The 26335-nt window shown below is 36.3% G+C and overlaps 2 protein-coding genes across 2 annotated transcripts in view; both read right to left on the bottom strand.

Annotated features, from left to right (window-relative positions):
- The window catches only part of LOC133523275 (collagen alpha-1(I) chain-like), a 50635-nt gene extending 45594 nt beyond the window's left edge, over positions 1-5041 (bottom strand). The window contains exons 1-2 of the mRNA XM_061858770.1: positions 3932-5041; positions 2920-3132 (exon numbers count right to left, since the gene is read on the bottom strand). Coding sequence (XP_061714754.1) covers positions 2920-3132; positions 3932-3998 — 280 coding nt within the window. The 5' untranslated portion in view covers positions 3999-5041. The remainder of the gene's footprint in view (positions 1-2919; positions 3133-3931) is intronic.
- Positions 5042-18275: 13234 nt separating this feature from the next.
- The window catches only part of LOC133523225 (probable maleylacetoacetate isomerase 1), a 28917-nt gene continuing 20857 nt past the window's right edge, over positions 18276-26335 (bottom strand). The window contains exons 3-5 of the mRNA XM_061858709.1: positions 24082-24200; positions 19300-19523; positions 18276-18844 (exon numbers count right to left, since the gene is read on the bottom strand). Coding sequence (XP_061714693.1) covers positions 18730-18844; positions 19300-19523; positions 24082-24200 — 458 coding nt within the window. The 3' untranslated portion in view covers positions 18276-18729. The remainder of the gene's footprint in view (positions 18845-19299; positions 19524-24081; positions 24201-26335) is intronic.

Genomic DNA, 26335 nt, shown 5'->3' with positions numbered 1-26335 from the left:
AGACCCATGTCGGTACTACCTGCCATACAATGGCAAAAAGGTACCATACAAACGTCATCAGCGCTTTGGGTACAAATGGCCGAATATTGCCATACAAATGTTAACATTTAATCGTCCATATCTATTTCATACCTAGTTGGTTACTAAATTCTGTTACTGCAATAATTTTATCTACATAAAATATACTTACGAAAGTTGAATAAACTGTATATTAAAATGAAGTACACAAAATCAGGAATTACATATGACAATATCATTCAAAATGCGACGCACGATTATCATGTCTAATTCCGTCACTGTCTTAACTATGGCCTGCTTGAGGGAGTCAAGATTTGTGTGGGGTTTAGCACAGGCTTTCTCCTCATTAACCTGCCATATGGCATGATCCAGCGGGTTAAGGTCTGGGCTCGAGGACGGCCAGTCTTCGTGGACAATAAAGTCAATTTTGTTCCTTTCAAACCAGGCTCGAGTTGTTTTTGCCTTATGTGCAGGAGCTGAGTCCTGTTGAAAGACCAATGGCTGGTTTTGAAATAGGGTGTGGCTTAAGGGCTTCACTATTGGTTCGAGAACGGTTTTCTGGTAAACTTTGGCCCCAGTTTTCACACCTTTTTCACAGAAATGAACCTGTGTTAGCCCTGAGTATGACACACCCAGCCAAATCACCACATAAGAGGGATGATGGCCTCGTTGTACTCTCGGAACAGCCGCAATCGCCTCTTGACTGTTTTTTGCATACACTCCGTCATTCTGGCGGTTACAACATTCTTCAATGGTAAAACTTTTTTCATCTGTAAATAGTATTTTTCGGTGGCCATTTTGTGCGTACCGCTTCAATAGCATGCGACTTCTCTCTAGCCTCATAGTCTATAATCGTCCATTAAGCAAATGACCTTTTTGTCTGCGGTAAGCGTGTAGTCCAAGGCCTTCATTGATAACTTTTTTTAGGGAGCTTCTCTTCACAGACATTTTCAATTCTCGCCTTCACTGCCGTTATTAGAGCTGGGGTCCGAACGGTGCGTGGTCTTCCAGACCTCTTGCGTTCATCGAAGCTCTGAGTACTATTGTATCTATTAATTGGGCGATAAACAAATTGTTTGTTGATTTTTAGGTTTTCAAGCAACTTCACAATCATGTTTGGCCTTTTAGGCCCCAATTCATTATAGATACGACGAGATAAGCGTTATATGTGGTATATAATTATAGCTCACAAATGCACCACATTATGTCATTTTTTATTTTTTTCGGTAGCATTTGTTTTAACGGAAATAAAGAGGTTGCAAATCGAGTAACAGAACTTAGTAACCAACTAGGTATAAAAAGCAGAAAGGTGCCTTGTACGCTATATTTTTTGTTGTTAAAAACACTTCCTCATTATTACGAATCAAATTTAACAAAAGAATAAAAAAGCCATACAGATGTCAAAAAACCAGACTCTTTAAAAAATTTCCCTGTTAGTGGAGTGCCCTAAGGGATCAAGTTCTTTTATATTTGCATTAAAGTTGTCTTTTGCACAAAAAAAACAATCGTTAACTGAATAAAAAAAGCAGTTTCACTTTTTTCTTCTTTTTGGTCGCATCCGACATCCGAAAAATCGGATCGAACAATGTGAAAACATAATATTTTTTTAAAGTTGCTCGTTTATAGGGACCGTGCGCGTTGGAGGATCTGCCATCTTGTGGTCTGAATCGGAACCATAAACAGGCACATTTACACGTCAAATGTTTTCTTGTGCATAGTAGGTTCTGCCATCTTGTGGGCTACATCGGAACAAAAAACATCACATTTACGCCTCGCGCCAAAAATCTGACGGCTCCTGTGCTGCCTCCTATAGTTCATGCACACTCCCTATCGTCCGCAATAGACTTAATATTTTCTATAGATGGGCTTTACGCATGCGCCCGTGAGGGACAGTAAATATGCAATGGAGAAATTAAAAACACGTTTTATGACTCCTGACAACATATACACATTTGGTCGGGATCATGGTTACCCACCATAATAACGGAACATAAATAGGCGAAAAGGAAAAGCGAGACTATGACAAGGACAACGATAATGGCGCTTTCTCTGCTAGTCCTACTGTAAGTTCCATAAGACCATCCCGTTCGGTAATTTCGCCGCACCCTCCACGCTATATCCAGTAGATACTTATATGTATGTATGGTTTTTGCAAACTAGTACTTTTGACGAGTTTTTACTTTCCCATTTTTTTCTGACCATACTTAATCGATACGTTCACACCAAAAAGTTTGGATGTTCAAAAACTTTTTTTGGTGTTTGACATTTATCACGTACACAAATATTATTCCACGATATACAGTAAATATTTACTTGTTATCATATAAATAAAATGATATATATCAATATTTTATTAAATATTTTTGACTATTTGGCTGAATGGGAAATCATTGCCACGTTGGCTGTCGTGATCCAAAAAAATATATATTAAAAAGTAAGAACGGCGTCCACTATTAATACTCAATATTTAATTGGAAAATAATTTTACTTAAATTGCAACTGCGTGAGTGTTTTCGTATAAAATGGATTATTGTAACTAATCATTGCAATGTGTTTGTCATCGCCGAATATAATGTATAGTACTGAATTGACAATTTGTATTCAACATAAATATACAAGTTAAATGGAAAATCATAATCGTACTTGTAGGTAATACTTATGTTACCAATATTTGGTTACTCCGATATATCTGATGGCGATTGTTGGTACCTATTTGATATTAAATATTAACAGCAAAATTGCACAAGTTCACGAAGTCACTCAGGATAATGAACGATTGCTATACTATGCTGAACCCTGGCTGAACCCACACCGTGCCAAGCTGCCAAACTCGCTTCAGGCCTGGCCACAAGACACAACGTTTGTAAGGTATTTTCATTTAAAATATATAATTCGTCTTACCAGGTAGCCTGGTCACGGCTAATATGGAGAAATCTTCAGGAAAGGTGTTGTAGAACATGCCAGTGGCTTGCTGCAGTATGGTGGCGTTCTCGTTGAGCCGGTAAGCGGAGTACGGGGCCGTCGCGGGGCCCCGGCAGCGCCCGGGCACCCGCGACACGCCTGCCGGCAGCTCATCGCGGAGAGTCGACAGCACGTCGAATACTTCTACATCATCTACAAATAATAATATACACAAATTATTAGCCACTACAATAAACAAAGGACCTCAAGGTTACTTACATTCGAATGACAACTGCAGCAGCACCGTTGCTGCTGTAGCATCAAGGAATTTACAATGAAATCGCCCATATCAACGTTGTAGTAGTAGCATTGCACCAACAATGCGCACTGGCTATCCGAATTCAGCCTTTCTATGGTCTAATGAAAAAAATAATACTTATGTTGTTCACAATAACTCGTCGAGTATTTCTACCTGAATAAGTCAAAAGAGTTGGCACAGTGGATGTTTTGATATAACTTTGCTTGTTTTGCACGTAGCAATGTAACATACTTAAGCGCTCACAACATTTCCGCTGATACACCCCTCTCGGTTTGATAATCTAATCTCCAGATAGTGTCCGGATTTCTCTAAACTTTCATATGAGATATGCCAATTAGGTTATATGCCAATTTAAATACTATAAGAACTAGTAAGTCAGGTAAAGTAAACATGAATGACATATTTAATTGACCACAAATAAGATGCACCATCATGAACGAATCTCGCATAGCTTCACTAGAATACGGAGTATCAGAATGTTCTAGCGTCGCCAGAGACCAGTCCAAATAATTAATGCTACGAAACGTTCGCATTCGAATTATTTAGGCAAGCAAACAATTCGATTTCGAGAGCTTTTTCACCAAACTAGATTAAAAATACCTATGCTTTTAAAGCTTAGTAATATATGCCCAGACATGCGTCTTCAAAAATAACAAAATAAAAATAATTCAAATACAAGCAATATTTACTTACCATTCCCTTTTACCGCGAATGCGCAAAACAATAGAAAGAAGAGACGTCCTCTCATCTGTAGAGCCATTTCGGCCCGAATAAATATGTTGGCAGGATGATATTTACATTATGTCCCATCCCGCTCCACACATGAGAGAAATGTAGGAGGTAGGCCCCTGGAGAGCTGCCGTCCGTGAGCTGCGGCTGCCCGCGCTCGCTCCTCGGCCACACTGGCACCGAAGCTTCCCAGCTCGCCTTATCACTTCGCCCAAGCCTGTTAAACACATTCGTGTCATTATAATGAACATCACCCAGATTAATCAGGGGCCCGCAACGTAAATATCCCTTTTTTCCTTGTGTCGATATAAACCCCACCTGAAGATTTCGAAACTCATTCAATTCAAATTGAATAAAAGTAAGCAACAAGTTGGTGTAAGCTGATATAACTGGCTGGTGTAGGCTGATAAATAGGCATGGTTGCTACCGGTACGTATCGTTGACAGTGATGTATCGTGTGTACTTTCCAACCTAGAGTCCTCAGCACTTCATGTGGGGCAATACTGTAGGCATGACAAGTGATTGGAACGACAACGGGACTCTCGACTATCACTAAGAGTTCGATGTCATAGAAGTAGAGATGATATTAACAGAACTATTTCCGGTATGTAAACATTGTAAACTACCCCACAAATTGATTTCTAAAATTCCTAAACTAAATTATGTTTGTAAGTCATTACTTTCTTAATGGACTTTATTTACAAAGGTTGACGATGCCTGGATTAGTTTGCATTGATTAAATCTAATTTGAATTCGTCGCGATCCATCTCACCCGTAAATAAGGACAATAGACTCTGTAGCGGTTTGTTCAAGAGTGTGTAGATACAATAACTTTTTCTAAGCAGGCACAAATAAAATAGTTATTCAACTTGTCAGAAACTTTAGGAGCGGGAGTGTTCCTACTACATATGTGTGTGAATACGAGAACTGATTGGTCCACTCGACATAATAATCACTAGAAAAAACGGTTTATTTGAAACTTGGTGCTGGGTATTTGGACAGGTTTTTATAACATTTACTTATCGTTATTCTTTGGACTCCTCACATATTGAAAAAAAAAAGTTGTAAATAGGGTGCGCGCCCTTTTCAAACATTCACTCCTCGATTGCTCGGAAAATTTGTAATTATAGTTCCTCGTAGAGTAAAGTGTATTTTGCGCTAAATATAAAATGCTCTCTTCCCACCAACGCCATATCACGTGATAAAAATTCGATTCTAAGTTAAAAATGTATAAGGTCGTTTTAGGCTGGCAAATTTATAAGGGGTTAATACTTTTGGTAATAAAGTAAGAGCTCTTTATCGAACTATTTATCAGTAGATATGTGTAAATATATATGTAATAATATTTATTAATAAGTCACAGGGATCGGTCCGGAATCTCCTTCGAGGGTTTTTGAAGGGGTATTTAGTAAGCCTTTGCCTACCAAAGCCGTTGCTAACTAAAACTCTTTCATTTGGCTTTTTAAGCGTTTCATAATACGGGCAAGCTGAAACCCGTTCTTAAGCGCTAACCCCTTGAAGGGGTATCGATTATAAATTATAACGCTTCTCTTGTATAAAATAGAATCAAATATTGCTTATTTATGTTTAAGGAGAAGGATTGGGTGTCTAGCGCGTTGTCAGCACAGGCGTCAAAATTTTTTGAATTAGGTTGGGGCTACCCTTTCATTTAGCGGTATCTCTGAAAGGGAAACCCGTTCCTAGAGCTAAGTCAAATGAACGGGTAAGCCATTCAAAGGGAAAGCCTATCTTTGGGGCTATTCGATGAACGGCTAAGCCATTTAAAGGCTTTTTTCTGGGTAGGGGTGGACGGGTCCCTGATTAGTCACATTATCATCTATGAATAAGATATATATTATTATGCTAGTATTGATTATATGATTTGGTTAAAGATTAAATCAGACAATGCATATGACTGCTTCCTGTTTCGTAAATAGGTACCTCGTTTACAAATGAACTCCGCAAAGAAATACACCGTTTATACAGGGTTAAACTGGACTGTATAAACGGTTAACTCCAAGTTATAGGCTAAGCGTTGAACGCGCTAGGGCCTTATTGGTATTAAGAAACATGCTTATTTTACGAATTTACTAAACAGTATTTTTATTAATTTTTATGTTCACACCCGCTGCTATAGGGACTGTTTTACGGTAAACTTCGGAAATAAGCGGGGGGGGATGGTATTTTTCGTCACATTTTCCTTCATAAATCATTATTTTTAACTAAGAAAAAAAAAATGTTTTGGGATCTATTTCAGCCCTATCAAATGATACCCAACTTAAACCGTATTACTAATAAGTTAAGCCCGAAGTAGAAGGCGAGTTTGTTATTCTTTTTCCGCCCGTGGCACGCATAATATTTTTCAACACACTTGTGCGGCAAAAACTAAATTTTAAGCGAAAAAATTCTTAAATACGGTGATTTTTCAAACATTCGTCTGCCATATTTCATTTTTGACAGGTTAGGCATCAAAGACACAGACCTATCCGGCATTCAGCCGCGATTGAAAATTGTGTAAAAATATTTTTCCCCATACCAACTCTTGTTTGTTCAAAAACTTATAATAAGTACGAGCGGTTAAATAACAACTTTGCCCCCTTGTAAAACAAATACCTATATCTGTTAAACGGATATTAAATTAATCTACTTAATTAAATATGTATTTATAAACTCAAAAAAAAAATGTTTATTTTTTTAAAGTAAAACTATTATACTATTAAAAAATTTACTGTTACCCCGTGGGCATAAATGTAAAACGTAAATAATTTCTGCTGAAATTTTTCTACTTTTCTGTTAAGTATCATTAACCGTCTCGTCCATGATGGTGCAACATCAATAAATATTTATTTATCTGCCATCATACATAACAAGTTATCCAGCGTAACACCCAAACGCTTCAGCGACGTAGAAAAATCGGGAATTTTCCGAGACAGTGCAAGTCTCGCACAAAACGGCGCGTCCCAAGGGGAAAAGCGTGTCAGTTACGATCTTGTGTTTAACAAGTGCGGATCTAGCCTCTTAATTTACAGTTACTTCGAGCCCTCGTCTCCGTTGCCCGATGGGGCGTCAAAGGTAGGACTAGGGATGGGAGTTCAACCATAAATAAAACCGGCCAAGAGCATGTCGGGCCACGCTCAGTGTAGGGTTCCGTAGTTACTCTTCCGTCACATTAAGCTAAACTGGAGCTTAAAGTATAGTAAATTGTTAACCAAGGGATGAAACGGTACCTTTCACCCGAGTTAAACAAATAGGCAAATTTGCATAATCAGTACCTAATTAAATAAGTCTTTTTACTATGAAGGGAAAACTTTTTGCGATAACTCAAAAACAGCTAAACTGATCATGTCCGCTATAGTTTTCATTTAATGTCTTTCTTAAGCTCTACTTCCACGATTTTTTCCATATTTTTTGGACCTATGGTTCAAAAGTTAGAGGGGGGGGGACACATTTTTTTATTCTTTCGGAGCGATTATCTCCGAATATATTCACTTTATCAAAAAATGTTTCTTGAAAACCCCTATTAGTTTTGAAATACCTTTCCAACGATACCCCACACTCTAGGGTTGAAGCGAAAAAAATAATTCACCCCCACTTTACGTGTAGGGGAGGTACCCTAAAAAAAATTAAATTTTTAGATTTTATTTTACGACTTTGTCGGCTTTATTGATTTATATATCCATGCCAAATTTCAGCTTTCTAGCACTAACGACCACGGAGCAAAGCCTCGGACAGACAGACAGACAGACAGACAGACAGACAGACAGACAGACAGACGGACATGGCGAAACTATAAGGGTTCCGTTTTATGCCATTTGGCTACGGAACCCTAAAAATGGATTATTTTGCATTAAGCAGATTAAAACCGATTACACAATAACATGAAATAATAATTGATTTTATACCAGAAACGATCATTTGTTTTATGTAAGTATACTTCTATTTCATCAAAATACATTCGTCCGAGCAGCTGTGAAACCGTCGGTTTTATTAGAATCAGTGAATAAATCGATTTTAATAAAACAATACTTGCTTATTCAGTTATCGATCTAGACTTCCGCTTACTTTTTCCCATCTCTAGTCAAATGCTGGCCTTCGACTCTGTTTACCCTACCCGGGATAGCCTATAAGACACAATGCAATTAAATTAGAACCGGTCCTGAGTGCCTTTGAATCCCATCTTAACGTACATGTTCGTAGGTATATTCAATTCCTTTTAGTGGGTTAGGTCGCTTTGACCGCAATAAAGAGTGTTCATTTTGAATTCATAGATGTGCTGCATGGATAGTTAGGCGCGGGTGGCACTCCATGCTAAGGGTGCCTTCAAGGGTTTTTGTTGGAGTACGATGTACTTAGAGTACTTTGGGGACTAAGACGACTATTGAATTCATAACGGTGTATTATACTACGTTCGTAATAGGACATATGAGGCTTTAGAAATGTTATGCAGTCAGCTTTGCTAAACCTTAATTTGTTGTATCTACAAAGGGAATTTCGTAGGAAGTGAACAGTCCCGATTATTATTTTTATTTATTTATTTATTTATTTTATTTTTAATAATTCAAATTACAATTTGCACATTACAGCTATTGCCAAAGTGGCACAAAGTGGAACATATTTACCCATTTTAAGACACAGTTATGATATAGTACTTTCAGGCATCTCTCTTTCTAATACTCTCTTGCACTCCATCATCTGTCGCCCCATCGCACTTACAAACAGATCACACGCCGGCTGTGCCTCGAGCACGGAGTTGAGAAGCGCGAGCGCCGCGCCGTCGTGCGCGCGGCGGCCTCCACCAACAGCGGGTGTACTACTTAGGTACGAACAGACGTATACAAGCTTCTACAAGTTTTACGCCGTCGATTCTATTTCTCATAATGCCCAACGTAAAAATTTGGCTAAAGAAAGCGACCTCCGTAACTGCAGGGAGTCGTACCCTAGTTGACCCTGTAAAAATAAGGTGGGATACATTTGGGGATAATAGAAATACATCCTCCTGTATAATGTCCTCTCGTACATTTTCTGGATCTGCTCCAACATGAGAATGTATTTCTTCTCGTATGGGCTCCGACCACAGCGTTCGTTTCTATTATACTCCGGCCGTGAGTTACTCCGGAGTTCCCGATTTTTGCAAAACCGTGGAATTTATAATTTTATCGTCTTTCTATTTAATCGTTGGTATCATCTTCTATGTATTAGCAATTTTGCTCATGTTAATGATTAAAACTTACACTCAGAACCTTAAGGTGCTGTTGGAATTGGGTGTATAATCTTGTAATTAATTCTAAGCGCCTGAACCGATTTTGAATTTCATATTATGATGTTACCGACAAACGATAAAATCATTACCAACATGAAACCTTAAAACGCGCATTACTGACAAAAATAGAGTCAATTTGGGTACCACAGTTTATCACGATGAAATTAAATATGCTTTTAAATTGTGAAGGTCTTGAGGTTTAGTCGTAAAATAATACATAGAGAAAGTTATTTGACTACCGATTCAAATCAGCTCTCTTGGTTACACGGGAAAATGGAAACCATGGAGTAGCTGTAATAAGGAAACGTAACGATGATTAATCTACCTCTTAGTATAGAAGTTTTTGCCGATTTAACATCAGAAAGCTCAAAACAAGCTTCAGCTTGCGTTTTCGTAAACGAAAACGCGCTCCAACAGCGCCTGAAGGTTCTGAGTGTAAGTAAATCATTCTTAGATTAATTAAAACATGAGCAAAATTGCTAATACATAGAAGATAAAGTCATTTTCATGATTGGTGCAAAATAGTTTATTTTATCGATAGTTGAGTAGCATGTTGAGTTGCGTTTTTAATTTTAGCAGTTGGAGAAAAGATTTGCAATAATATTTAGTCAGTGTTTTGTTATTAAAATAGTTTACTTTAAATATGCAATGAAATAATATATTGTCGTTATGGTCCATTTAGACGGATTGCATACTTATATAGGACGTACGGCTAACAATTCCAATAGAAGGTCTAAGGCAACTTTCTTTTCTTCAATACACCATGTCATTCGTTTTGACTTGAAAAAATAACTGATATACTCATATATGCTTTGGCGTGAAAAGCTATTCGGCCGGCAAGCCCTTCTTTCCTGGCCTCTGCAGTAATGTATTATTACATACCTCCCGAAAATACAACCAAAGAATTATTTATATAATATGAAAGTACCTGGGCGACCGAGCTTTGCTCGGTTATAACTATTTATTGTAATATGGTGGTCTACAGGTGATAATCTTAACTACATTTTTTTACTAAATTACACTTGTCTTAAACAATAAAAATTAAAAAATTATATATAAACTTGAACATATAAAAAAAAAACAAAAGTTAGTCACCGGGAGAGATTCGAACCCGTAACACTCGTTTAGCAGTCCGCGTCTTAACCCGCTGGACCAGACGGACAGCGGCCGGCAACACGAAATTAGCGACCATATACTGCGTCGAAAGAAAAACGCATGAAAACTCGAAAACACGCGTTTTCCCAAACATAAGACTAATCTAGATCGATTGTATACCCCCAAAAACCCCCATATACCAAATTTCAGCGAAATCGTTAGAGCCGTTTCCGAGATCACAGAAATATATATATTTATATATATACAAGAATTGCTCGTTTAAAGATATAAGATATACAGCATTAATTCTCAACTCGGATGTATTATGAATTATGAACATAAAATTATTAGCACCATTGTGCCAGCTGTGACCTAAATATGACTTAATTCAACAATTTATGGCTTTGCCTCATTCCTAGCTGAGTTTCGACGCCATTTGCAACTGCATAATGTCGACGATGCTTAATAAATTTTAACTAGGCACTGGACTATCCACCTGTCAGTCGCTTTCTGAAAATTAGCTCTTACTCCAATTCCTAGAAAGTTGCCGAGTAGTCCGCATGATCCTTAGGGAGCTGTGGCAAAAAAGTTTATCTAAACACGTTAAACAAAGTTTTCTATTGTTAGCTAATACATAAAAAAAGTTTACATTAGTATACGATATCGATCGATACGGATAAAGTAACAAATACATGTATGTACACACTATCTTAATATATAGGCAATAAGGTCGTGTATATATATATTTGGCACTTTGTCCGTATCGATATTTAATACCTTGACTGTACCTAATAGGAGTTCAATGGAAATTGCCAAAAATGTAAACAAACCATATTATTTTTATTACTTCGAGATCTCGCACTATTAGGGACAACTATGATTTTATTAACAGTTTATAGTTATTTTTTATTTATATCAATTGATATGTTTCCGTGATAACAACCTACGTAAGAATGTTATTTTATCAATCAAATCCGAACAAAATCAATCAAAATTATTGATACAAAAATTGCATATTTTTGACAAGAGAATTTAGTGTCAAGTTCCAGGTCTAGAACTAGAACATTTTTTAAATTAGTTTTATACTTCTTGCTTCCTATGATGGTTGCTATGACAGTTCATTTGTATATGGAATAGCTGTCACGGAAAATGTTTGTAGATATTTTTTGTAAAGTACACTTTAATTTATTTAGAAATGTAACATAAAATGTATATCTTTTTTTAATTACCCTTATTCAACAGAAACTGTCATAGGGACCATCAATCGACACGAGATAATTACGAGTAAATATGTACTAAATTGCTATAATTACTGAAAATGAGTTAATTCAAGTATCTCGTTGAACGGACTAAGTTGTGCTCATTGGGCGTGATCTTATGCCTATGTCAACGCTTAGAAGTTCACTCAACTTTGCACAACGGCTCGCATTGAAGCTCCTTAGCTATGCCACGCTTTATTTGGAGGGAGCGCTGGTTAGAAATATAAAGATTCTAATTAATGCGCAGTAAGTTCGAATTCTTCTCTCACTTTTATTGAGCGTAAGCGTGAGTGAGATGGATGTGTGCCCGGAAGCGCGATTATCATGTTTTTGAATTTTACTTTTTTGTACGTTTAAATAAAAATAAGTAATCGATTACTTCCATCCAACATGATAGTCCCGCGGACGCTTCGGCTGTAGAATGATTTTTCCGAGGGTCTACAGAATGGGGTTCTTCAAAAAATGTTTTTGAAAGGTCGGCAACGTGCATGTAACATCTCTGGAGTTGCAGGCGTCCATAGACGGTGACTTCTTACCATCAGGCGGGAAGTACGCTGGTTTGCCACCGACGTGATATAAAAAAAGGTATTGCCGATATTTAGAAACAATTTGTTACAAATTCGAATCAATAGAGTCCCTCGAGAAAGGCCTTAAGATTACTAATTAAATTTTTGGCAGCCGTATCGTAATATAAAAAAAGCGGCCAAGTGCGAGTCGGACTCGCCCATGAAGGGTTCCGTACCATTTATGACGTATTAAAAAAAACTACTTACTAGATCTCGTTCAAACCAATTTTCGGTGGAAGTTTGCATGGTAATGTATATCATATATTTTTTTTTTGATTTTTCATTCTGTTATTTTAGAAGTTACTGGGGGCGGACACACATTTTTTCACTTTGGAAGTGTCTCTCGCGCAAACTATTCAGTTTAGAAAAAAATGATATTAGAAACCTAAATATCATTTTTACCCCACACGTATGGGTGTGCTGAAAAAAGATTTTTGGAGTTTCAGTTCTAAGTATGGGGAACCCCCAAAGTTTATTGTTTTTTTTTTCTATTTTTGTGTAAACATCTTAATGCGGTTCATAGAATACATCTACTTACCAAGTTTGAACAGTATAGCTCTTATAGTTTCGGAAAAAAGTGGCTGTGACATAATCGGACAGACAGACGGACATGACGAATCTATAAGGGTTCCGTTTTTTGCCATTTGGCTACGGAACCCTAAAAAGGCTACGTCTATTCAAAAACTCCGCTCTCTGAACCTACTGCACCTTATAGGTTCCTGTAGACGTGGCTGAATATATTTAGCACAATGAAAGAGAAACGCGTGATTCGCAATAGGTAATTATTTCTAAGTAGTTAAATAGTATCTAATTTGGGCATTTCCGCTGCAGCTTAACGAAGATTACCTAATAAGCCGGCTTTTGTTTAGTTTTGGCGATTCCATTGTCGTCCATCGCTAAGCGGAAACAAAGAAAAAGGACCGTGCCCACACGTAATAAGCGATGGCATTAAAATAAAAGAACGGGTGATTAAGGTCTAATTTAGTTCGAGAAAGAGTCAGAAGAGAGTCATACTCGTAGACTACGTCAGCTTCTGTTGAATTCTTAATTTAAATTGTGCTCCATATTTCTACATTGATTAGGACTCTTACAAGTACTTGCCACAGTTTTGTTCATGTTGCTAATGGGTCGCGTAAGGAAAACTCGAAACAGCATTCTGAAGGTGATTGCGGACAGATTTAGCTGCCCCATAATGCGGCATTGGATGGAGCAGGTCAGATCTACTTTGACCTAAGTCAAGTAGGTCGGACTGGAATAATCTCTGTTACTAATATAGCTTTTAAGTTAATTTTACTAACCCCATATGGAATTCTGGGTCTGAAATAAAGATATAATAATTTAATTTTAAAGCCCTTCAAAATTCTAAGAATCGTACAACCTACAAAATAAATAAATTATTATTTTTACTTCGCAAAGTAAAGCGCAACATTAACATGCCTCTGGGGTTTGGTAAGTTTATTTAAACTTTTCAAAAAATCTAATTGACTGGAGTTAGGTATTTTAACCCCGTCAAGGGACTTGACGACTGGTTTGCCGTAAATCGTAGGTTGCCGCCGTAATGCTCAGCCATGTAGCAAATATCCTCTATATTTTCTCGAGTGTTTGTGTCGCTGTAAGCCTAGAATGTATAGGTGAAGCACTGTTCAAATTCGGGCTTAACCTCAGGCAACCAAATCCTTGCACAGCACAGATCACGTAGCTCCTCAAAAGAGAACGTCTTTTGTTGAAATACGCTTCGCTTTCTATGAACCGTATTGTACAATAGAATAAAATGGAAATGGAAAATCTTTCCAGTATCTAAATATAGCAATTCCTGTAAAAGTATGGGTTCAAAGAAAATGTTGCATAATAAAACACAATTTTTGGAATAAATCATGTCCTTTGTGTAGCTTAGATATAGACACATACCGTCACATCCATATAATACGGCATTAGTAAATAAATAGAATAAACAGGGAAGAAAGGATTAAAAAACGGCCAAAAGCATGTCGGGCCACGCTCGGTGTAGGGTTCCGTAGTTGCCCTCCCGTAACAATACTAAACTGCAATGCAATGCTAAACTGGAGCTATTAGTATATTAGAAGATTGTTTCCAAGAGGTGAAATGATGTTAGGTGCCTTTCACCCGAGTTAGAGTCTGCTGAATGAGAAGAGTCGTAGAATGTATGGGTTCCCTTAGATTCCACGACTCTTCTCTTTCGGCACAGGCTCTAAACACTCTACTTTTCATATCGAATACGAGGAAATCAAAAAGACAAGGCAAATTTGCATTATCAGTAATTAAAGTAATGGGCAAATGGTCATGACTATTTCCTAGGACTTTCAATCGAAGACTTTGCATGTCTGGTAATAACCCATAGCGAAAAATATTAAGTTGCAATATTTAAGAAATAACACATATAAACTGATACTGAAAACTGCTGTAATTTTAAAATGATAATTTAATTAAAGTATGAAAATCAGCGGGATAGCCTGTTACTTTTTAATTGTTTCGTTCTAAAACTGCCAATTCAACGGCATTACTCATACAGCAAATGAAACTGTTTTAGGGAAATTAAACATTAAATAACAATTAAATTAGTAAAATAGCAATGTACATCTTACATTTTACTTTATTTACATGAATAATGCAAAATGACTTTAAAAGCCCATTTAATGTCGTAATTTATAAACGTCTAACTGTAGCTATACATACGTCTTTTTACTATGAAGAGGAGACTTTTTGCTATAGTTAAGAAACGGCTAAACTGATCATGTTTGGTATAGTTTTCATTTATTGTCTTTCTTAAGCTCTATTTCCACGTTTTTTTTGGATCCTTGGTTCAAAAGTTAGAGAGGGCGGGAAACATTTTTTTTTGTTCGGAGCGATTATTTCAGAAAATATTTGTTAAAGACCCCTATTCGTTTTGAAACACCGATACTCCACAGTGAAGGGTTGAAGAAAAACAAAATGACTTCCCCACTTTACGTGTAGAGGAGGTGCTATATATGTATATATTTTTTAATATTGTATTGTACGACTTTGTTGGATTTATTGATTTACGAGTATACATTATATGTATATCCATTTCAAATTGCAACTTTCTATAGCACCAACGATCACGGAGCAAAGCCCTGGGCAGACAGATGGACAGACGGACATGGCGAAACTATAAGGGTTCCTAGTTGACTAGGAAAACCTAAAAAGTGGCTAATTGTGCACCTTGTGACCTGATTACCAAAAAGTTAAGAGGCAGTCAACACCCAGTTTCGTTGAAATTGGTGTTACTTAAGCAGTTTTATAAGAAAATCTATTTAATTTTGTAATTAAGCAAAAAATAATATAACATATATTCTTTATATTTAAAAGACCGTGGCCGTATTCAATACCTGATTGAATTAAATCGGATCGAAAATAATTGCAAAGATTGGTCTTAAAATATGTATGTATTGTATGTATGTCACTTTATTGCACATAAACAGCGATGGCACCATGGTTGCATTTTAATGTCCTGTCACTATGCCTGTCACTCTCGTACTTACATACTTGTTAGAACGTGACAGGCATAGTGACAGGCGATAAAATGCGATTGTGCTTTGTCCGCAGGTTTACATAAAACAAACAAACCGAAACAAAAATAAAAATGTTATGTACGTAGGGGGAACTTTAAACTGTTTGTCTTTATTTTGTTGACTTATAGGTCTGCAATTAATTCACAATTTGGTTACACAAATAGTCCACATTTTTTTAAATAGTTTTCTTATTACTCCCTTGCCCAGGCCCAGTAAGAGCGACAGGGTTATCTCATTTGCACCGTTACAAATAGACAATGTGCGCTCTTTCGGTAGTGACAGCCTCTTAAGTATACTAAGGGCCTGTTTCACAATATCCAAGTAAAGTATTGGATAGCTAATTAACAAATAAATGAACTGCCAGATAAAACTTCCTGCAAAACTTAGCGCTTTATCTACCACTTAAGCTTATTTGAAGATTGCGAAACGCCAACGATGACTTTATTCGTCAGATACGTGGTAAGTAGCTAATTCAGGGCTTTAATTGGACATTGTGAAACAGGCCCTAATTTATATAGAAAGTGGTCGTACCTTTAAAATATTAAATAATATACAGTTAAATGATGTGTGTAAATACCTAAAACTAAAAATATAAACCTCATGAACGCACAGTTGGTGCGCGCTAATGGGGCAACGTCATAAAAAACACTGTGACTTTTCCTCTTTCAAGTACAATCAATACGCTTAGGTATATTATGAATAAGTATTTAGCTAACGAAGAGATACGTAAACATTAATGCTCGTATATCGCGTGCTTAATAGACGGATTCCTATCCGAAATCAAAATTCTTAATGCGTAGGCACCTACTGGAACTGCGTAATAGGAAAACTTGGTCTGAACGCATTGTCCTACTAACGTTAGTTTAGTGGAATCGGGGTCCCTGTTTTTGATTTATTTGCGCAAACTGAGGTCGCTGGCAACCGGTCGGAATGTAGGGCAACCTTGACATGTATCAATACGACGAACACAACGATCGTATACCATTTAGGCGACCGTGGCCATATTGAATGCGGTCGTAGGGAGGTCGTAGCAAACAAGTACTGACCCGTAAATAGGTACCCTTTTATTATTTATTGCACTTTTGCTTGAAACACACAACATATAGACACGTTGAGTAAAACTGCTCTTATCAAATTTAATGTATATACATGTTTTAACGCATATATCAAAATAAAATTATCAGATTGGCTACTAGGAAATAAGTTGAGTATTCTTTAATATGGACTAGCCTTCAATGTTATTTTGCAATAAGTTTCGTCCAAGTTAATACGTTTTACGAACATTTGTCATGCTCTAGAGCTAGAGTGGACCAAGCTGCTTAAAACATTTTTCCGCTTCTAAATATTTTCCATTCTCCATGGATTTTTAGTATGTTATTGACACAATGAAAAACTAGATTTATACGCTTTCCTTTTTTTTCGCAATTTGCAATTTCTTTTTTTTAAGCGAGACCTATAAACCTAGAATATATTATGCTGAAGCAATCGACATCAAAATTAAAGTGATTTGATAAGATTTAGTTATTGGAAAATGTTTTCTCCCAAAATGGAATTTCATAGAAAAGGTACCGTTATTTCGCTAGGATCGCAAAGCTATTCTTCCCTCTCAACGATATAGTGTGGCAATGTTATCATTAAAAGAGACGGCCGCTTTTCCATACAAACATAGTCCCCATTTTCCTCTTTAGATATAGATGTCAAATATTTTTACATCTTTTGATGTAGGTATACTACAGTATGGATGGCAGTGGTGGTATGTGTATATTTTATCAATTTCTGTATCTGTTTTTTTATGTAGTGTGCAATAAAGAATTTTATTATTATTATTATCTCCGTTACAAACTCTCGGGTTTTTAAGCCCGGTCATTTATAAGGCGTGCGTGGGGATATAGATCCAACATCCAACACGTAGAGGCCGTTTGGAGAGCTTTGATGTCATGTAGAACGCCTGCTGGAACCCATTCATGTGTACATAAATAGATACCCATAAACCGGTTTCACCAGGCATTGGAGGCTATTGCAGAAAAATGGAAAGAGTCCTGGTCTATGGTTTGAATTTGGGTGGAAAATAAGACTGGGCTATTGCTAAGAGTTCCGGACACCTGCCATAACATTGTGATATACAGTGTTATCAAGGCAGGTTCATTGACCTGTTTTGATTATTACAAGAGTGAGAAGCGAAAACCAATTTCCATACAAAATTTTAAATGCCTCTGACCCTTAAAAAAAAACAAATAAATGGCCATAGCTGTGTTTGATATACAATCTATCAGATCTAAAACATTTTCAACAATGCTATCATCCAGAGAGGAAATTAAGGATTACGTTAGTTTGTATAAAAGGGCGATTTCGCTGCGGTCGTCCACTTTCGTCTTAATATCTCATTTCTATGAAAATATGACTAAACACTTTGTTCTGTTCGAGTCGGCGCAAACTGCAAACTCCGCACGGTACACGGACGGAATTATTGTCGATGAGCCAGGTAATTTATATACATATTTAATAATAATATCAATGTGACAAGTGTATTCAGAAAGCAGTAAATATTCGCGTATTTGTTAAATAAAATCCGTCGGCGAAAAACGTATTTATTTTATTAAAATTATGCGCTTTTATACTTGACCGTGAATGTCCACGACAACTTGAAGGATTTAACAACTGGAGCTACCTTTTTTGTAATTTCCTGTACATAACAGTCTGGCGATTTTTGCGGGGGTGGGGTACGCCAAATGTATGATAAATGTCACATAAAAGTCAGTCCATACAATACATATGACCATTGGCCGAGGTTTTCGACAGAGGGGTAAGCTCTGAAAGGCGATTCCAAAGCGGTATGTTCCACGACAACGGTATGTTTTAATGTTCACGGCAACGATATACTGTTCCACGGTAAAGTATAAAGCGCCCATTTGGTTCTTTGTGTGCTGATTAATGATTATAATTGTACAATATACAAGACAAGATTACAAAAGTTTTGTAAGAAGTTTTGGAAACTTGTCATTTTTTATAAATGTTGATATACAATTCACTTTTACTGGGTTCCAATTTTTACTTTTTCGGGGTGTGAAGCCGCAAACACGTTGTCTTTGAGAAGCGCTTCGTAAAGTCTTACGACCGTTGGATAAGTACTGATGTTTATGTTGTGCCTGTAAAAAATATCAATAACCGAAACTGTTATATTCCTTATGTTAAACCTTAGCTTATAAGATACGTGTATGTTATGGTATATATTTGATATGTTGTATAATATTAATGATAGTTGTAAATATTTTTTTCTGTTTATTTTTAAGTTTTTTTGTTATGTTAAGTAATGTGTATATTGATCATTATTATACATACACACTTAATGGTGTTACTGAATAAATAACTGAACTGATATGTAGTCTTTCAATTCCGAGGTGCGCTTTGGTCACTTAAATCAAAGATTTGAGTCAGGCAGTGGCAGTAGTTATTACGCAAGCGCCTACCCAGAGGGTAAGTGGGATCAGTTCGGTTTCTACACATCGTTTTCGTTCGCCGGAAACAACTGGTTAAGATCAAATGTAAAGGTATTTCTGTGTCATCTGCGCTGAGCTTTGCGCATTCATCATTTGAAACTTACCTTCCAACGGCGTTGTAGACTTGAGGCACGAGACATATGTCGGCATAGGTAAGCTGGTTGCCGACGCAGTACATGCGGTCCCGCGCGGTTCTCGACAACAGCTCTTCCAGCGTCTCGAGACCGCGCACGGTCCAGTGACGGACGAACTTCGTGTAGTGTGCCTCATCCTCGAACGAACCTCGGAGCCCGACGTTTTGTAGCGGCTGAATACCGGCAACTACAGTCTGTAAAATAATCAAATATACGAACTGTATTATTTCGAAAGCGCCACGGATATAAAATATGCGGATAATAAATATATATTGATAAAAAAATTAATACTCGTACTTTTAAACAATTATCTACTACTTATCGAGGCTATTTAAAAGAGTCGATGAGGTTGCGTTATGTTAGTTATCATAGAGTTCGAATTGCCAACGTCGATCTCCGTCATTATATCAGTTCAATGTTATCATATTATTGTAAAGTCATCAATCAGCAGTGGTATCATGGTCGCATTATCACCTGTCAATTCATGTATCACTTTCGCACTTACATATTTGTTAGAGCGTGACAGGCATGGTGACAAATGATAAAGAACCGACAATCTTAGCCCTACTGACATCAATATGCTCAATTTTAGCTCAATTGCATAGCAACATGTGGCCTAATATTGACGACAACATTATGAGTTACATATGTTGTTAATTTCACTAAACGATTGTTAGGAAGACTGGAGTCCAATTGTTGGGATGTTGAGGCTAGGCAGCCTAGATGACAATCGTATATCGATAATCGTTAAACGAGAAGACAAAATCTATCGGGATGACAAATGCTACGAAAAGGCACGTGACTATATATTTCTTTACATTATTTAAGTTTCGATTGGTATTTTCTATCAAAGATTGTCATCTTCGCTGGTCCCCTGGTGTAAAGGATTACTGACGCTAGACCAGGCCGGGTCCGGGCGGGTGCTTCCGGCGCTTCTTTTTCTATGGAAAGCATCTCGTGATCACCGGTCATCTGTCATAGAAAAGTAACGTGAGTCATATTTAAGATGTACTGACTGTACTGACTTACTAACTTTTTTATAACGAGCATCATAAAACAATCTATATATAGAAATAACAAGGCCCACCTACCAATAAATAAAAACATGGTGCATTGCGATTTTTTGTTGTATCTGTAGGTACAGTCAGCATTAAAAGCAGCGGATGAAACAACGCGCCAAAAGTATCTGACATTCCGTATAACTTTTCCAAATATAGATTAATTTCCAAAATTCGTGTTCAAAAGGATATCTTTTACAGTCTTAGCTGTTCTATATTAAAGACATCACTTTTTGTCAAGCTGTTACAGAATGATCTGCTACTTTTGATGCTGAGAGAAAAGTCGATACTTACATAAGTACACAGAGTAAGATGGAAACTCAATAGAAAGGTATTTCATTATACTTTCTTAAGCCGTTTGAAACGATTTTCTATAGCCAATTAAAAAGCTTCAACAAAATATTATAATCGTTGAAAAAGATAGAACAAATTTTTAATAATCGACTTATTAGTTATGACATGATATAATCGGGTTATAAGAAACTCGAAGATTTCAAATAATATTTCTGCATAATATATTATTAGGTAGGATTTATTGACAGGCAATCGTTATTTTTATGGTATTAGTTCGTAACTGTGTATTTTTAAATAATGCATTAATTTTGTTGAACATAAACTTAACAACTTAGAATATAATTAGACGAAGCGTATTATTATCATAAGATCAGAACCAGTCGGTTGTGGCTTATTATAACTTATAATGTACTCTCCGACCACAATGAATACAACTGTATAAAAATTTGATTAGGTACCTATGTCAAAAAATGTATACATAGCTTTCACTTCTTAATAACCTTAACTCCAGTATCAAATTGAACTAAAATATTGCTTTAACCATTCCATAACCCTAATTGTATATATGATATTTAATATAAAAACGGAATTCATTAAACAGTTTGAAATGGAGCTGTCAAAGCGCCTTATAGAGGCTTCTGGTGACCAGAATGCTGGCCAATATTTTGCTCAGCAGATCAGCATTGCCATCCAGCGGGGAAATCCGGTCAGCCTTCAGGGCACCCTACCGACCGACTTCCACTTAGGCCAATTATGTTTTACATAAGTACTTGTTTTTTGTTGTGCCAATTATCCCGTTTGAAATGCCATTACAAAGAGAGTCCATTCTAGAAAGAAGAAGAAAGAAAGAAATTACATTTATTCCATAAAACACACATACACAGGACAAGAAGATGAAAGAAATAAGATAGAAAGATAATGATAAGAACAACAAAACATTCTGGTATTAATCAGCAGTTACATTTCACCAAATATCACTGTTATGCAATGCTTGAAAAAAAAAAAAACTTGTTAGATTAAAATAGAAAATCGCTATAAGTATGCTTATAAAATACAGAACTCGACTTTTACAAAAATGTTGTTTACAAAAACACATAACTTCCCTAACTATGCTCCCGTGAGAAACATCATTTTTCACCATATTCCCAGGGAAATACTAACTGTAAAACATTACAAATCAAATCCAAATTAACGTTATTAAACATGTGTCATTCAAAATCATCACTTTAAAGTAAATATCACCCAACATGAGAAAACGACTCAAAATCTGAATCAAATTACTTTGCATTTGAAGCCAATTCGAATATAAATCCAAGTTACTCATTAGATTTTGAAGAATAAAGAGAGCCTTTACGAGCTGGTGTGGTGAATTCAATTCAAAATTCTAAATCGGTTAAGAAATTCGGTGGTACGAAACCTAAAAAAAACACACAACCGAAATGACGACCTTCTCTTTTTGAGAATTTTGAAGTTGCTTAAAATTTTTGCCATGAACTTAATTTTCAATATGAAGCTTTTACTCCAAACTCAATGCCGTATGTTACATACCTTCTTCGATTCAAGCCAGAATTTGAATTGATTCCCTAAACGTCGTAAGGGATCACTAAGAAGGGATTATTGGGAAATCGGTCCTCCGGATTCACGAGGGTCAGAAGGATAAATGAATTACGAGCAAAAATGTGAACTGGATTAATTTAAATCGGTCTTTATTAACCAGACAATTTCCTAAAGACTTTTGTCATCGCTCAGGATTCTTCAGATTTATATTTAGGCTTCTTGACTTAACAGATAAAAAAATTGAGTCTCGTTACATGTCAGTATGTTAAGAGAGTTTTGTTGCGCTAGTTTTGCTACTGAATTCTAAAAATACGCTAACGATTTCTGATAATATGAAGGATGGACAGAACCGTCTCGTAAATATAATGTATACTATCTTAAAAAATAAAGCTGAATTCACAAAACATCATGTTATGTTCTTCCACGTAATCACCATATAATGTAATCTTAAAATGTAAAAGTTTGATAATGATGATATAAAAAATAAATACATAAAGCCATGGATACCTGATCGGTTTTTGTTCCTCTATCGATTTCACAAATAAGAAATACTAGTGTATCTTTTGAAAAAAAAAAACAAGTTACTGACTGATCAAGTATATATAGATATTAGGGTTACTTTGATATACCCATTTATATTTTATATGGACGAAATTTGACAGTAAACCTCATAAGGAATATAATTCCAAAATACGGAAAAAATCCGTTCGCAGATTTAGAACTTAGGTATAATAGTTTATGTGCCTTTGGGGTTACTTTGATAAAGGAACGCAAGAATATTTAAGCAACAAACAACTTTTAATACGAAACTGTGTAATCTGTTATTTATTTACATTTCGTATCATAAAATAATAATCCTTACCAAATCTATTGATATTATATGAAGCCCACATACCAGAGTTGAACATAATGAGATAAAAAAATATGTATCGGTAAACTAAGGCGAACTTTCTTCCTTCAATGATACTTAACATATTTTTTTCCTTAAAGTAACCCCTCATAGTAATCAAAGACACCCCATGAAATACCCCAAAAAACAGATGCCAGCATAATTTGTAGAAAGAATCGATGGCATTACATTTACAGTGAATCACATAACATACAATTGTATCCTACCTCAAAAGTTATACAAGCTACTGAAAATTCTTAACACATTGTTAATGTTCTTCCATTAAATATTGTGCTTCAACCCCACGATTACCCTCACACTGACAAAACCTTTAATGTAGCTAATCATATAAAATTAAACCCAAAAGATGCATGAGTGTATAATTTAAATTTAATCATGAAGTTAAGTTTTTATAAAAGTAACCCCAGGTATCAAAGTAACCATACTCGTATTCCACGGTACTTGTACAATAAAAAAACATTCAAATTACTATACCTAGGGGTGCAAATGAGAATGTAATATTTAAAGATGTCTTCTTGATTCTTATCTGACTATAATGGAATCAATTGCGAATACCCTTAGAACTAAAAAAAAATCTCCCAATCGGTCCAGCCTTCTTAACAAATGCGGAAAAAAAAGAAGACACAGACAAATTGAAAAACTTCCTTTTCGGAATTTTTAATGAATACAATCTTAATAGGAAAAAGTAGACAAAAAATGTTTTTCACGCGAAAAATCTTTGGACTTTGTATGGAGGGATGGCCGACTTGAACAACCTTTACGTCAAGAAATTTCTTTTACTCTTTTCTAATTAGAACACGACACCAAATATGGGCTCCCCACAAACGGATCCCCACAATTTTTGATACCCCTGCTGTACGAGTATATGTAATGTGTGGTAGCCTAACTAAAAGTAAATTTACGAGTGTCCTTGGTGCTACCTCACGGGGTTACCTCAACAATCTCCCTCATTCGGGCCCTGAGTAGTGGAGTGGAGGGTGCCAGGCTCGGCTGCGGGCGGGTGTCTTCCAGATACTGCAGCATGGCCATGGATTCTACTAGCGTCACACCATCTGAAAGTGATTCCAACATTCAAGACGATTATTGACACGTTTGCTGTTCCCTCGCAAAAACAAAACACTGTTCCTCAAGACATTAGATATTAGAAGAGAGTGATGAAAAATGCGTTGCGTTGTCAGTACATTGCATTGTCACCGAAGTTACGTTTCTCGAAATCAACTTATTTAGTGTCTAAGACTACTCCATGTTATTCTGTTGAGAATGCAACTTGATTTTGTCTAAAAATATTCCCAATGCAGTAGCTAAACGCAGCCGTCGGGCTCGGCTAGTATTCGGAGGCTTTTTCAAAAGCACCAATAGGAGCGCTCCACATATTTTGTATCGCGGCCAATTAGAGGCACCTTTTAAACCACCTTTTGTAGTGATCAAATATTGCAAAATGAAAAATAAATATTGAAATCACTCTTTCATCATCCTTCATACAATCCACACCACTTTCTACATTTTGGCAATAATGAAACCCTTGTAAACTAGTACCTTTGGAAAAATTATAACTCTTCACTACACATCGAAGCTTTTTATTTGAGTCGTAGAGATCCTGACCTGCATGGCGGCCACATATTCTAAATATCATTGTAAAAGTAAATTAAGAAACAAATTGTCAATAGGGTTGTTTCCAATTTTTTGAAACGCTTGTATTACGTTCTATATTAAGTAAAAGTTGCCCTAAAATTCAACTTTTATTCCAAATACGGCTTTAAATATGTTAAATTAACAAAATATATTTTGACAGATGCTTTCGCGCCCAAAACGCTCTTTGAAAATTGTGTGACGTCACAGCTTACGGTTTGACACATAAAATTAACTAACCTAGTCTTTTTAAGTTTTACTAATACTTATATGGACACATGTCTGAAATAAACAATTTTTATTTTTTTTATAACAACATACACACGTAGAAGATACGAACTGTCAACTGACATTTGTCATTTGTTGTCTATCGCCTAACTGTCAACAGTGTCAATACGAGAGTTGTGACGTCATCAGAATCTTCAATGACGTTTCGAGTTTGGTCACGTGACGTGTGCCAAAAGATATTTTAAATTCAATATTTACAAAAATATGGTCATTACAGGTCCCCTAAAAGTAGTTTAACATGTTCTTATAATTCAAAAGAATTTATTGGGTTACAATTCTGCCCTAAGATTTGTAGATGGAAACAACCCTATTATCATGTGACTGTGTAAATTGCGAATACGGCGCATTTGGATAATCTACTTAGATATATGTCTGTGTCGGGACGTTATTGCTCTCTGGCGTGTCAGCAGGTGTGTAATCGTAAATGCAACGAGACACTTTATTGAACCTTTTAGTACGCGACTCAAATGATCTGCACACGTTTTATGAAATACGTTTCTGTTAACTTCGTTTTTTTACAAGTGGCAAACAAGAAAAAGGCCCCGAAGAGATACCTATATAGAAATCTCTTATGCTGCATAAGGGTGGTCCTTATTTCGTCGAGGTTATATTTTCTACGGGGCGCCCACTTAATGTAAATAGTAGCACTTAAAAACATTTGATTTTTTTTTCAGAATTTTTAAATGTTTTTTTTTTCTATTTTTGTTTTGCGGGTGCCCCGTGGAAAAATATAACTTCGACGAAATAAGGACGACCATCCTAAATAATCGGTTGTTGGTACGGGAATAGGAGGCTTTACTTAACATTGTAGTCATTACCCTTAAAAAGATGCAGGTTATTTGTAGCTAGCATATTACATTATACCTACAAACAAATTAGAAAACATTAGGTGCCTCTGCTTGTAATTTATGAAATGCAGAGAGCCGCGAGACATACCTATTTGAACTTTTACAGCTTTATATCAATAGGTATATATATAGGTACGTATACTTATATTGTAAAAATGACATTTGAACAGTATCATCATTCATCTATTTCTTTCAAAAGAGAACAGGCCCCACAATAACCAATTGATTACAGGCAATCATTTAATTTTAATCATGCTGTGTCTAGGAATACGAGTAAAAAGCCTGCCCAATTGACCAGTCTGTCGACCGCGGCCGACTGAGATAGCAGCTGAGTTGATCAATCGCTTTTGATGGAGTTGCGTTAGTGATATCAGGGGTCGATTCGACCTGAGAAAGTGATAGCTATTTTATTATTTTTCTGA

This window comes from Cydia pomonella, chromosome 1 (genome assembly GCF_033807575.1).
Source record: "Cydia pomonella isolate Wapato2018A chromosome 1, ilCydPomo1, whole genome shotgun sequence".
In the NCBI taxonomy this organism is placed as follows: domain Eukaryota; kingdom Metazoa; phylum Arthropoda; class Insecta; order Lepidoptera; family Tortricidae; genus Cydia; species Cydia pomonella.
This window is presented reverse-complemented; position numbering and strand designations above follow the sequence as displayed.